A 15,074-nucleotide genomic window follows, 5' to 3' on the forward strand; every position below is an offset into this window, starting at 1 on the left:
AGTTGTGTCATGCAAAATCCGTTTGGTTATGATTCCAATACATATTTAACTACGAGTAGAAAGTAGTTTTGATTTTCTAACTTGATGAAAACAAACTATAATCTCATTAATTCTAAAAGACTTTACGATTTTCAAAATGGTGGGCCCTGTCTGGAACATCCGCCAGTCTGAGGATAAATGCTATTTAGGTTTGTTTTCACCGAGTTACAAAATCAAAACTACTTTCTACTGGTGGTAAAATATGTATTTGATTGATGGCCAATAGGATTTTGCATGACATAGCGATATAACATAACAATTTCTCTCGTGGCAGCAAGGTGGGTGTCAATATAATACCACTTACAATATTATTGTTACTTCGACCACAAGCTCACTTCGAGGAAGAAATCGTTATGTTACAAGTTGTGTCATGGAAAATCTTTATGGTCATCAATCATATACATATTTTACTACAACTAGTAAGTAGTTTTGATTCTTTAACTTCCGTGAAGCGATCTGAACACAAGTAAGATATCGTTTCAGGCTTCCACATCGCTTCGCCGCACTCACAAACATAACCCATTTAGCACAAACTGCGGGGTCCTGTGGAAATCTGTGCATGGTGACACCATCGCCCGACCCTAGGAGCACTTGCGGCGACAAAGCAACGATTCGGCATGTCGTCGTTGATGTCGAGAAATCATCAAAATGATGAGCGTGCTACACACTTTCTATACAACTAACTGAAAATCGTTCCTCATATGACGTCACTGCAGTGCTCTGGCGACAGAGTTACGTAACCTGTCTGTGGTTTCGTTGGCGGGCGAGAGGGAAGCAGGTGACTTTTTGGCCACTTTTAATCGCTCGGTATTAATTAACCACAAGTTTTTAAAGAATAAATTTGGTGTTCCGCATAAGACTAACTACAAATCTTTCATATGTAATGGTTAAAAGAGTAACAAAAAACAAAGTTTAGTGGTTCTTTAATAGAATCTGACTCTGAAATGTATTCTATTGCCATGTAGAATGTGTTTTTGACACAATCTGGGATATTCTCTTTTGCCACACTTCATCATTATTGGAGATTTTAGGTGAAAGACACTGAACATACGATTGTAAAATTGATTTCAAGGGTCAAGCTAGGACCTTGGTTTATCTACAGTCATATACGGTACGTCCTAGCTGCCTACAAACCATTAAATCCAGGAAGATCATTTACCAATTGATGGATTTACTGGTGAAACTATTGTACTGAATTATGCTGTAATATATGGCAACATAGATACATCACTATTGTACAATAAAGAAGTTGATCATCCATAAAGACTTGTCATTCCTAACACAGATATCTGTTTGGGGATATGTATACATGGTGTTTCACATTGACACAGATTCTATAGCTGATTCTATTTTCTACCTACCAAGACATATATTACACAGCATGCAGGGTGAAATCACAATAGCATCCACAACTGAACATTTTCTGAACATTTCCATTTTAGAGTGAGTGAGTGAGTTTGGTTTTACGCCACTCTTAGCAATAATCCAGCAATATCACGGTGGGGAACACCAGAAATGGGCTTCATATATTGTACCCATGTGGGGAATCGAACCCGGGTCTTTGGCATGACGAACGAACACTTTAACCACTAGGCTACCCTGCCGTCCCTTGTATTTTTGAATGTCATTGGGCATTATGTGTTCCACAGAGACAATAAACTCAAGGCAGGTACTCAGTCTACAGGTCAGGTCAAGGCATCATATTACTAGAGGTTTATTATGCTGTTTATGGGGCTGTAGGGTAGACTTAAGGGTAACGCGTTTGCTCATCATGCCGAGGATCCGGGGTTCAATTCCCCATGTGAGTACTACAATGTGTGAAGCCCATTTCTGGTGTTCCGTGATACTGCTGGAATATTGCTAAAAGCGATTTAAAGCTAAGGCCAGACCAATTTTATTTCTTGTTTTATGGATTTTTGTCCTCAGAAAACTTACAGCAGGAGAGAAAAAAATTAAAAATAAAAATCACTAGTCAAAATAATTTTCCTTTTAAATAGTAACAGTATTTTATTTTTGGCAATTTATGAAGTGTTTATGGGGCAAAAAACAATCAAAAATTATTTTTTTTGTAAGTTTACATTTTTGGCCAATAAAAACATGAGAATTTTAGTTTTTGAGCGGGGAAAATTAATTTATATTTTTTTTCTTAATTCTTGAAAAAGTACAACCGGTGGATCCGTAACACAATAAATAAAATTGGTCTGGCCTAAACTCACTCATGCTGTTTACTTTGCGATCCAAACTTGATATCCTCATAGTGAAAGGTTATCTTTCCTGTCCCCTTCTTATCACATGCAGCAATAAGTTACACTCAGACTATACATCTCAGGTGTTATGTTTCCAAATTTTCCCCACATGGGCACAATGTGTGAAGCCCATTTCTGGTGTCCCCCGCCGTTATGTTGCTGGAATATTGCTAAAAGCGGCGTAAAACCAAACTCAGTCAGTCAGTCAGTCGGTCCAAATTTTCATTTTTCTTTTCATAAACATCATCCCAAGTCAACAGTAATGGATAGTAAATGAATGTTTAATTCAGACAGAAACTTTTTCATGTTTACTTTATCCTTCAAGTGTGTCAACTAGTAACCACAGCAAGCACAATGAGAAAATATCTAGTCCATCACAACACTCTCATACTTAAATATTGAAACACATGCGACCAGATGTATGTCTTCAATATATTCACAAGACTGCAGTCAACTCTTCAAACGTTACAATGAGTTGCATGTTGTTGTTAAGTCTGACCAACCCATCCATTAACTTAAACCAGAAATCACGTTCATGAGATGTGCTCTGATTTTAATCATGTAAGACTATTGTTCGTTATGAAATATCAACACAGTATTTTGTGAGCGACAGGTCTACCTCTTCCATGGACCGCCTCCGTGGTGTAGTGGTTAGAGCGTCCGCCCGGAGAGCGGAAGGTCGCGGGTTCGATCCCCGACCGCGTCATACCAAAAGACGTTAAAATATGGTACTTGTTGGTCCCTGCCTGGCGTTCGGCATTAATGGGTACAACAAGGACTGGTTGGCTCGGAGTCAGTATAATGTGTCTGAGTGTTGTATTCATGTTTCACTGCGGCATGGTATCTCAGTGGGCTAGCACTATAAAACCAGCTTAAGTCTGGGCTAGTACAAGCAGCCGCACATACACACGCATGCACGTCGTCATATGAGCGAAATATTCTCCAGCATGACGTTAAACCCAATTTCACCTCACCTCACCTCACCTATTCCATACCAAGGGAGATGACTGACAGCACTGGGGGTGATAGTGAAGGATGGCTGAAAAAACTTTGCTGTTGTTCTAAGTTCATGAGATTTGCTCTGATTTTAAAATTGCAAGACTATTGTTTGTTATGAAATATCAACATAGTATTTTATGCCTGACAGATCTACCCAGTCCCTATACCAAGGAAGATGGCTGACAGCAGTGAGGGTGATAGTGAGGGGTGGCTGAAAAAACTTTGCTGTTGTTCTGTCAGTTTTGAGATTGATGTACCCATCCCAGCTTCTGATGACAAGTCCAAGAACATAAAACCTTCAGCAGAAGACAATGATGAAAGCGATGATGGGCCGAAGCTGTCAGTTAGTCTGAACTTAGGAGACTAATTACTTACTGAAACATTCCAACAATCTGGCTGGTGTCAGGAATAATTCAGGACATAATCAGTGAACACGGGACACCACAGAATCATTGATTTTGTAGATATATCAGAAATATATCATTACAATGATTGTTATACATTATTGTAAAATAAAATTAATCAAATACATGTTTGATACTTGCTCTTTGTCCAGGTCACAATTTTACAGGAGTGAGTGAGTTTAGTTTTACGTTTCTTTTAGCAATATTCCAGCAATATCATGGAGGGGGGCACCAGAAATGGGCTTAACACATTGTAACCATGTGGGGAATTGAACCCGGGTCCTCAGCATGAAGAGCAAATGCTTTAACCACTAAGCTACCCTACCCCTCAATTTTACAAGGGCAGACATTTAATGAAACATATTTCTGCATAAATTGTGTGTTTGAATCTGGTGTCCATGTGTCTCTGATGATGCAGGTATGTTTTCTATGTATGTTCAACCAAATATGAAACAGGCTTCACATATTGTGCCCATGTGGGGAATCGAACCCAGGTCTTCGTCATGACGAGCAAACACATTAACCTCTAGGCTACCCACTGCCCCTGTATTGAAGGAAAAGAATCTGAACCCTTTCTTCACTTTCAGTACAAAATATGAAACAGGCTTCACATAGTGTGCCCATGTGGGGAATCGAACCCAGGTCTTCGTCATGACGAGCAAACACATCAACCACTAGGCTACCCACTGCCCCTGCTTTGAAGGATAAGAATCAGACTGACTGACTGAGTTTAGGCTACCCCACCGCCCCGATAAGAATCAGAACCTTTTCTTCACTTACAGTATAGATTCTAAATCCCACAAACATAAATTGAAGTTTATAAATGGAATACAATTCCATGTAACACATTTAGAAAATGTACACTGCAACACTTCTGCAACATTTTGAAAACCAATATTCAAACTGACATTGAAATCAGAGTATTTAGGAATTAGGTCATCAGTCAATACAATGTCATTGTTTGGGCTCATAGTGTCGAATCTCACATGATCTGAGCAGACGGACACGTCATGTCTGACACTTGAAAACATGTTTCTGTGTTTTCCTTTAGTGCCCGTCATGTGAGAATGAATTGGCAAACAAAACATGTCTTACGTTACACAATGCCCCACATTCACTGATGTTATCAATGCAACTGGGTGTTGCGCAAGAATTTATTCACAGTGTCAGCTCACTGATCCACAGGTATTCAACACCCTCATGTTTAATAAAGGCGGGCATTGCAGAGTCTGTGGGATTTACACAGGTGAATAACATAATCCACAGATTGTGCAATACAGGAGGCTTGTTTCATAAATGAGGTCTTCGAGAGTTGCCTCCCTTCATTGCTGACTAGATGGCAGGAGTGTATAAATGTAAACAACTATAGACAACACGACTTGTTGCTGTGACTTGTGGCCGGGTCTGGTCACCATGATATCCTGACATTAGGATCACTAAATGGTAGTGTTGACACAACACAAATCTAAGCAGCAGGGTACAGCACTGGTCGAAGGCTGACCTCTACAGGTACGTGAACCCATTGTTCCAGGCCAGTGGTTTCTGTTCTTAGTGGGACACAAGGCCAGTGAACAATGCAATCTTGGGGCTTTGGAATGTGCTGGGATGTGCCTTGGGCTATGTTGTTTGGGGGCCTTTCGACGTTTAAAAGTGTGGGTGTCTGGAGGTGGGTGGGTGTGTCTGGGGGGTGTGTCTGTGTCTCTCTGAGTGAGTGAGTGAGTGAGTGTCTATGCCATTGTATGTCATTGTCTCTATGGGTAATTGTCTCTGTCCCTCCCTGTATGTGTTAATGAATGTGAGGTGAGGTGAGGTGAAATTGGGTTGTACGTCGTGCTGGAGAATATTTCGCTCATATGACGACGTGCATGCGTGTGTATGTGTATGTGCGGCTGCTTGTACTAGCCCAGACTGAAGCTATTTTTATAGTGCTAGCTCACTGAGATACCATGCCGCAGTGAAACATGAATACCCCACTCAGACACATTATACTGACTCCAAGCCAACCAGTCCTTGTTGTACCCATTAATGCCGAGCGCCAGGCAGGGACCAACAAGTACCATATTTTAACGTCTTTTGGTATGACGCGGTCGGGGATCGAACCCGCGACCTTCCGCTCTCCGGGCGGACTCTCTAACCACTACACCACGGAAGCGGTCTAATGAATGTGTGTGTGTGTGTGTGAGAGAGAGAGAGAGTGAGTGAGGTGGTGTCTGCGTTTACTTGTATTTTGGTGTGTGTGTGTGACACACACACACACAGATAGAGAGAGAGAGTCCTTGAGTAGAGATCTGTTCCCAGGGAAAGAAACAAGACCACAGGACCAGTGAGTGGACAATAATAGTGGTCCTGTCTGTACTTTACTGTTCCAAATTAACATTTGTAGATTTACTTAACTATCAATACAAACTTCAGTGGCCACCAGGACCACTGCAAACTTAATATTTAGTGGTCCTGATGAAGTTTTACTAGCCAGGGACCACAGGACCAGTGTAAATTTTGCACACTGGTCTCAGAGATCAAGCGCCAGTGAAAAAAAATTAGTTCAAATGTTGAAACTATCACATTTTTTAGATTAATCAACTCCTTCTCCGCTGCTATTTTCTCTAACATGTTTGTAATATACATGAGAAGACAAGACTGTCATGTAATGTTTAGGTTTTAGTACCATGCACTAATAATGACTGCTTACAGAGTGGTCTAGAGCTAGCTCAGGGGTACTTGGAGCAGGGCACTTAAACAGGAAATATGCTACCTTTTCCTTCATGACTAAATGTGAATGTTTTCGCTTTCACTAAATATTTCCATCAATAGTAAATTTACTATTTATAAAAACACAATATCTTCGATCAGTTGATTATTTTTAATATTTCAATATATTTATTCATTTCTAATGTATACAGAAACAGTTGTCAGGTAGTAGTATTAGCATTCCGCACATCACAGGAACTGCACAGACATTATGTTGTAATACAGAGACCACTTACATCCTGTTGACACAAACATCACAAATACACACCCTTGTTCCCCAAGTGGACTGGAATCACTAAGAAGATGGTTAGACTAACAACTAGTCTCTCAAATGAACATAATTTACAGAAAAAAGCTCATAGTAAAAAACAAGCATTGTCACTAAGGTGACATTATCCCCCGCCGCAAATTATCAAATCAAACTTATAAAGTAATGAAAGTTTAAGTTAAATGTCACCAAAAACATGACCAGTCAATCTCTCTTGATATCTTGCTCTTTAGTGTTCAAACACACACATATTTTCAAGACTGACTTTGACCTTGACATGAATGTCATAGTGTATAAAATAAGCAAAAATAGTACAAAAGAAATTGCTTTTTGAAAAACATTTAAGGGAAGTCTTGAAAGTCTTTGAAGAAAATCCAGTGAACCGTTTTTGAAATATCTTGCTGACAATTCAGGTTAACATGCTGAAATCTTCAAAGTGTCTCTGTGACCTTGAAAATTAAGTAAAGGTCACTTAATCGAAAATCGACTGGGCCCTGTGCCTTCCCTGGATGAAGCTTGGTGTCAAATATGAAGAAACTCCAGTGAATGGTTCTTGAGGTATCTTGCTGACAAGCATAACCTGCAGGTTAATATGCTGAAATCTTCAAAGTGTCTCTGTGAAAATTAAGTGAAGGTCACCAAAATTGACTGGGCCCTCCGCCTTCCATATATAAAGCTTGGTTTCAAATATGAAGAAAATCCAGCGAATGGTTCTTAAGATAGCTTAACATGCAGGTTTACATGCTGAAATCTTCAAAGTGTCGCCATGACCTTGAAAATTATGTGAAGGTCACCGAAATCAACTGGGCCCTGTGCTTTCCCTAGATAAAGCTTTGTATTGAATATGAAGAAAATCCAGAGAAAGGTCCTTGAGATAGCTTAACATGCAGGTAAAACGTTAAAGTCCCCTTGTGACCTTGAAATGAAGGGCAAGGTCACCAAACCTGACTTGGACCTTTGTTATACTGTGATGAACCTAGGTACCAATTATGAAAAGAATCTAGTGAACAGTTCTAAAGATATTCCAATTCAGACGCACGGACGGACTGAGCCTGATACTATATCCCCCGCTTCGAGCTAAATGCGCGGCGGGGGATAATAAAATATAATGAAAAGGAGCCCTGAGACTTTCTTCAAGCTGTGGAAATCTAGACTTGCCACATTTTCTAGACTTGGATATATTTGCTTCAGGGTCTGTATGACAGACTAGCAGATTGTGATCTGGAAAGAAACCCTAAAAGTTTCACCTGGTCACTGTTCTGTGTTTGTATGACCTTGTGAGCAGTCAACTTGATCGAGTTACAAGCCTGTATATGTGGGACAGCCCAGGCCACAGCAATGTTGTACACACACAGAGAGAATCCCTTCAAGTAGGACTTTAAGTCAACAACATGGTTGTAATGAATAATGCAAGTATCATGTCTTGCAATACCTTGTGACAGCTCAGTGAACATACTTAAGACAATGCTCTGTTGTTTTTATGTACAGGCAATGTTGTTATGCATAATCATCATTTATCATATTTCTCACATTGCCTCTAGCAACCTGGGTGTAAATATAGCTAAGCTCAGTGTCATGAATAATACATTTTTAAATACATGTCATAGGACGGACTATTATAGGTATGAATTACTTCCAAAGTTTACCACATTATCCCTCAAGCCATTGTTAGTTGATGACTCAAAGTTCCCCGCTGAGTTTCCTCACGTTTCCGATGGCCTGTCATTACACTGCAAGCTAGCTATGGAGATATGGGTCAAATGCGTTATTTCTAATACTGAGAGCCCACTCCCCTGCAGTGCATATAATATTGTGTATATACAATAGTAAAATAACATTGGAACTTGTCTGGTTGGCATGCAGTAAGTACATTATACTTGAATCAAAAGATTTTCACTTTCCTGATTTTGGTCGTTAGCAGTTCCACAAACCAGGACTTAATACAGAAGAAAACAACTGTATATGGCGTTATTTAGTACAATATGATGTATACACACCTATTTTGATAAACATGATCAAGTAGTCTCTGAACAGTAACACCTGATGACCAATCCCTTATCTCGGACCCCTCCTGAATCTCCCCCCACACACAGACATTTGACCAGGATATTCAGGCAAGATAAACACTTCATAGTTTCCTCACTGTGTACCGGTAGCATAGCATGCAAAGGAAGTGATCAATATCTCCCAGCACTACAATACAGTAAGGTAGGTTTATCACTTCCCATTCAAGTATAGACTGATTCTACTGGACCTGTGTGTGAAGTAATGGTTGACTAGGTAGTATCGGACACACAGTTACAGTGAGATAACAGTTTATCACTTCCCATTCAAGTATAGACTGATTCTACTGGACCTGTGTGTGAAGTAATGGTTGTCTAGGTAGTATCGGACACATAGTTACAGTGGGATAACAGTTTATCACTTTCCATTCATGTATAGACTGATTCTACTGGACCTGTAGGTGGTGTAATAGTTGTCTAGGTAGTATCGGACACACAGTTACAGTGAGATAACAGTTTATCACTTCCCATTCAAGTATAGACTGATTCTACTGGTCCTGTGTGTGAAGTAATGGTTGTCTAGGTAGTATCAGACACACAGTGAGATAACAGTTTATCACATCCCATGCAAGTACAGACCGATTCTATTGGACCTGTAGGTGGTGTAATAGTTGTCTAGGTAGTATCGGACACACAGTTACAGTGAGATAACAGTTTATCACTTCCCATTCAAGTATAGACTGATTCTATTTGACCTGTGTGTGAAGTAATGGTTGTCTAGGTAGTATCGGACACACAGTTACAGTGGGATAACAGTTTATCACTTTCCATTCATGTATAGACTGATTCTACTGGACCTGTAGGTGGTGTAATGGTTGTCTAGCTAGTATTGGACACACAGTTACAGTGGGATAACAGTTTATCACTTCCCATTCAAGTATAGACTGATTCTACTGGACCTGTAGGTGGTGTAATGGTTGTCTAGGTAGTATCAGACACACAGTTACAGTGAGATAACAGTTTATCACTTCCCATTCAAGTATAGACTGATTCTACTGGACCTGTAGGTGGTGTAATGGTTGTATAGGTAGTTTCAGACACATAGTTACGTGAGATAACAGTTTATCACTTCCCATTCAAGTATAGACTGATTCTACTGGTCCTGTGTGTGAAGTAATGGTTGTCTAGGTAGTATTGGACTGACTGACTGACTGAGTTTGGTTTTACACCGCTTTTAGCAATATTCCAGCAACATCACGGCGGGGGACACCAGAAATGGGCTTCACACATTGTGCCCATGTGGGGATTCGAACCCGGGTCTTCGGCGTGACGAGCCAACGCTTTAACCATTAGGCTACCCCACCGCCCCAGGTAGTATTGGACACATAGTTACAGTGAGATAACAGTTTATCACTTCCCATTCAACAACTGACTTATTCTACTGGACCTGTAGGTGGTGTAATGGTTGTCTAGGTAGTATCGGACACATAGTTACAGTGAGATAACAGTTTATCACTTCCCATTCAAGTACTGACTGATTCTACTGGTCCTGTGTGTGAAGTAATGGTTGTCTAGGTAGTATTGGACACATAGTTACAGTGAGATAACAGTTTATCACTTCCCATTCAACAACTGACTTATTCTACTGGACCTGTAGGTGGTGTAATGGTTGTCTAGGTAGTATCAGACACACAGTGAGATAACAGTTTATCACATCCCATTCAAGTACAGACCGATTCTATTGGACCTGTAGGTGGTGTAATGGTTGTCTAGGTAGTATCGGACACATAGTTACAGTAAGATAACAGTTTATCACTTCCCATTCAAGTATAGACTGATTCTACTGGTCCTGTTTGTGAAGTAATGGTTGTTTAGGTAGTATCAGACACATAGTTACAGTGAGATAACAGTTTATCACTTCCCATTCAAGTATAGACTGATTCTACTGGTCCTGTGTGTGAAGTAATGGTTGTCTAGGTAGTATCAGACACATAGTTACAGTGAGATAACAGTTTATCACTTCCCATTCAAGTATAGACTTATTCTACTGATCCTGTGTGTGAAGTAATGGTTGTCTAGGTAGTATCGGACACATAGTTACAGTGAGATAACAGTTTATCACTTCCCATTCAAGTATAGACTGATTCTACTGGACCTGTAGGTGGTGTAATGGTTGTATAGGTAGTATCGGACACATAGTTACAGTGAGATAACAGTTTATCACGTCCCATTCAAGTATAGACTGATTCTACTGGACCTGTAGGAGGTGTAATGGTTGTTTAGGTAGTATCGGGACACAGTTACAGTGAGATAACAGTTTATCACTTCCCATTCAAGTACTGACTGATTCTACTGGTCCTGTGTGTGAAGTAATGGTTGTCTTGGTAGTATCAGACACACAGTGAGATAACAGTTTATCACTTCCCATTCAAGTATAGACTGATTCTACTGGTCCTGTGTGTGAAGTAATGGTTGTCTAGGTAGTATCAGACACACAGTTACAGTGGGATAACAGTTTATCACTTCCCATTCAACAACTGACTGATTCTACTGGTCCTGTGTGTGAAGTAATGGCTGTCTAGGTAGTATCAGACACACAGTGACATAACTGTTTATCACATCCCATTCAAGTACAGACCGATTCTATTGGACCTGTAGGTGGTGTAATGGTTGTCTAGGTAGTATCGGACACATAGTTACAGTGAGATAACAGTGTGTCACATTTCATTCAAGTACAGACCGATTCTATTGGACCTGTAGGTGGTGTAATGGTTGTCTAGGTAGTATCGGACACATAGTTACAGTGGGATAACAGTGTATCACATTTCATTCAAGTACTGACTGATTCTACTGGTCCTGTGTGTGAAGTAATGGTTGTCTAGGTAGTATCGGACACATAGTTACAGTGAGATAACAGTGTATCACATTTCATTCAAGTACAGACCGATTCTATTGGACCTGTTTGTGAGATAATGGTTACCTAGATAGCATAAGATACACAGTTACAGTTGGTTAACAGTTTGTAACATCCCATTCAGTAACCCTCATCAATTATTTCTCCCTCCAATATTTATATTGTGTTGGTTTTACCTGATGAGAGTACCACTCAAACTCTGTGCTACAGGAATTATTGATTTAAACAGAAAACTATTCACTATCATCCTTCCATTCCTATTTTACTGCCTCAAAGTTCAAACTATTAAACTCATGAAGCCATATGTTTCCCTCTTTACCCATATGTATGGTTTGAGCCTAGCATATCGCGTACAACAACATAATTGTGTTAATGTCCTGGTACTGCTTCACATGAATAGCCCCAAATACACAGGGGTCTAGAAGAGGACAAAGAGCATGACTAGTTAATGTCGTCACCAAGCAGTTCAGGAGAAGATATGCCTCAGCAACTGTGGATGCAGGGTTTGCTATACACATCAGACAAATGAAAATATACTGATAGTAAGGAACACAAAGTCAAATAGCTGAATATTGTTTTCAGTTGTGCTCTATATACATTTTTCATGCACAAGTGAGCTAGAGATAAACATCATGTGTTTGCCAATTCCGGGTGTTATTGAGTATTTGAAGCATGGGAATTCATATTCCCATGCTTCAAATACTCAATGAAACTCAGAAATTGGCCAACACATGATGTTTATTGACATTGTAAACACAAAAGTAAACCAAAAGGTCCACACACGTTTTTGTGTCTGCACTCATTGACATCGAGTACGGGGACAGCAGTGAAATGTCATCAGCCAACTGTTTCGGCTGTCTCCCATGACAGCATTTGGAACTGCTCATTTGTGACGTCATTCGGACTTTACGTCACAATATGATTTGAATGACGTAATCACAGCTGACGACGTAACAATGCAATGGTGTCAGCGATGTTTGTATGTATTAATACGCAGCGAATTTCCAGGAATCGAATACCATTTGATCATGTTTTTCAACCAATCAGATTAAAGAACACAGCGACTTGGTTTACAATTTGGTTTAACACCACTTCTAACAGTATTCCACTCAAGTCCACGCATGTCAGCTTTTACTTAAGTGAAACATACAAGCATGTGTATAATGGTGCTAGCAAACAGGAACAGGGAGAACTGGGATTTGAACCTGCAGTCATAGCTTTGTGATGTGTCCAAGGGACGCAACTCTGCACAGAAGATTGTGACTCATTAGACTGACTGACTGACGAGCCAGCGCTTTAACCATTAGGCTACCCCACCGCCCCGTGACTCATAAGAAGACTCACACTCTCTCTCTCACACACTCTCTCTCACACACACACACACACACACACACCTACCTAGACTTGCACAAGTCTATAAGGTAATAATTAATAGCTCAAATAATAGTTTCTAAAAAAACATAACTGGTGTCCCTGTACTGCCCACTTCTCTAGACTTGCCTCTTTTAAGGATAGAATTACCATACATCCATGGGCTTAGGCTAGAGTTAGCCCTACCCAGTGTAAGTATGGTTCATCTCTAAATTGTAAACAGTCTCAACAGGAGGCATTCAGAATGTTATGTACGTTAATCAAAAGCCTCTCCTTAATACATTGTTAGTTCCTGTGCCTAACTTCATAATGTAGGAAAAGCTAAACTGCATCTTGGTAAGCAACTTTCCCTTGCATTTTTGAATGAAATGTGGGGAGAAATTTGAATGTTCTATCACTACAAGACATGGTATGACAAAGGGACCTTTTCATCCACCATAGACATAGCATAGGGAATGAAAATCTTTACAAACCATTATAAATTTTATCCGATGTGGTGTCAGGAATGTAAATTAGGCTGGGATCCTGAAATGTAAGGCCAAACTTTCTTGAAAGGGTTGCTTTTTAGATTTTCACAAGGGATTTCTTCTGATCTTCCTTTTTCAATCATTATGGGGATATTTATGTACATGTGTATTTGGTCCCAAATTTGTTTTCTCAAACTTTAAAATTTGACATTTTCACTTTTCCACAAAAGATTTACCTTCTCCTAACTTCTATTTTGTGACAAAATTTCATTGTATTGTCAATAGCTGTTTGACTATAATTTCTGGCAGAAAATATATCCAAGGACTCTGAAACGATCCCTGAACACCTGAGCTAGTGTTCCTATTTCACATCCTAATTCCCACAAGAAGAATTTCATGTTTCAACTCATGTGAAGTTACGAAAAGGTAAAACTGTCATATCTTTATTTAGAAGTAAAGAACTTGAAATTCAACTCAAGGATTCTTGAAATTGTCAAAGCAATCATTCAAATTGATAATGCACCCGATTAAATGTTTGACTTTGATGGAAACTTTTCTCTTTCCAGATAAACAGCACTGACACAGTGTAACATCATGGATGACGTAGATTGTGGTGATTGTGGAGACTGCGGAGACTGTACCTGTGGTGATTGTAACTGCGACTGCAACTGCCTTGACGGTGACTGCGGATGCAACGACTGCAAATGTGACTGCAACGAGTGTCACCCATGCGACCAGTTTGCATGTGGTCTCTGTTGCGGCGGCTGTGTGAACGACACCACCGACAACGTGGTGCAAGTTTCGTATGTGGACACCTACACTACTACGTCAACTACTTCCTCGTCTCACTCTCGGGGACATCGCAAGAACAAACAGAAGGAACAAAGAAACAAGTACATGGTTCCTAATGGGGAACTGAACAACGGACCAAGCAACGAACCAAACAACGGACTGAGCAACGGACCAAGCAACGGATTGAGCAACGGATTGAGCAACGGCCAAACTGACAGCCAGGTCGTGATGACCCAACCAGGAACAGATGCGAACGTAGTAGTGTCACAACCACAAGGAGATCCACCTTCGTATGACAGTTGTGTGGGCAAGACAACACCCTAATCCTGCTATCTCACTGACTAATTATCACCTGTGATAACAAAGCTTTGAAAAAGCAATTAACAGACGAACAATCAGTGCTGAGTGATGATATGTTTGTTTCTAAGAGAGAACAACTTCATCAGGAGTAATGATGCCTCAGGACTTACGCCTCACAACAAGAAGTCTCTGACTGTTTCATTTAGGACGCCCTCAGAAATCTGTGATAAATGTTACAAAATTTGAAATATCATGTGTCAATACAATGGCACAATGTTTCCTGACTCTTCAGCTACACAAAATGAGAAAAACTACATGAATATCATAATTACATCTTTCTGCAGACCATGGACCAACTTTCAATGACTGTTTGTATGGTTTTCTATCGACCATAGTTGTTGGAAGTAGTTTCTATTACATAAGGTTAAGAAATATGATCGTGATGAATGTCAACAATGTATAAAATCCCGGTACAAAGCTAACGACCTGATTGATGACAATCAATCAAAGTTGATTTAATTTT

At 40.0% G+C, this 15,074-nt stretch overlaps 2 protein-coding genes across 5 annotated transcripts in view; one reads left to right on the top strand and one right to left on the bottom strand.

The window, feature by feature from the left end:
* The window catches only part of LOC124275083 (protein TASOR-like), a 51,232-nt gene that overhangs the window by 10,818 nt on the left and 25,340 nt on the right, over nt 1-15,074 (bottom strand). The gene's annotated exons all lie outside the window — the stretch shown is intronic.
* LOC124275084 lies at nt 4,998-15,008 on the top strand. 4 transcript variants are annotated; one of them, XM_046710563.1, is made up of 2 exons: nt 4,998-5,131; nt 14,026-15,008. In XM_046710563.1, exon 2 carries the CDS (start codon nt 14,054-14,056, stop codon nt 14,573-14,575), a length of 522 nt encoding a protein of 173 aa, XP_046566519.1. In that variant the 5' UTR covers nt 4,998-5,131; nt 14,026-14,053; the 3' UTR covers nt 14,576-15,008. The 4 variants fall into 4 exon arrangements, with proteins under 4 accessions (XP_046566519.1, XP_046566518.1, XP_046566522.1 ...); XM_046710562.1 differs by having other exon boundaries at nt 5,004-5,197; XM_046710566.1 differs by lacking the exon at nt 4,998-5,131 and adding an exon at nt 5,258-5,354.

This window comes from Haliotis rubra, unplaced genomic scaffold, assembly GCF_003918875.1.
Source record: "Haliotis rubra isolate DU_JTF1 unplaced genomic scaffold, ASM391887v1 Scf198, whole genome shotgun sequence".
NCBI classification, from domain to species: Eukaryota; Metazoa; Mollusca; class Gastropoda; order Lepetellida; family Haliotidae; genus Haliotis; species Haliotis rubra.

Bases quoted from the DNA above. Each gene is read 5' to 3' on its own strand.
- LOC124275084 (XM_046710563.1), top strand. From the start codon at position 14,054: ATGGATGACGTAGATTGTGGTGATTGTGGAGACTGCGGAGACTGTACC.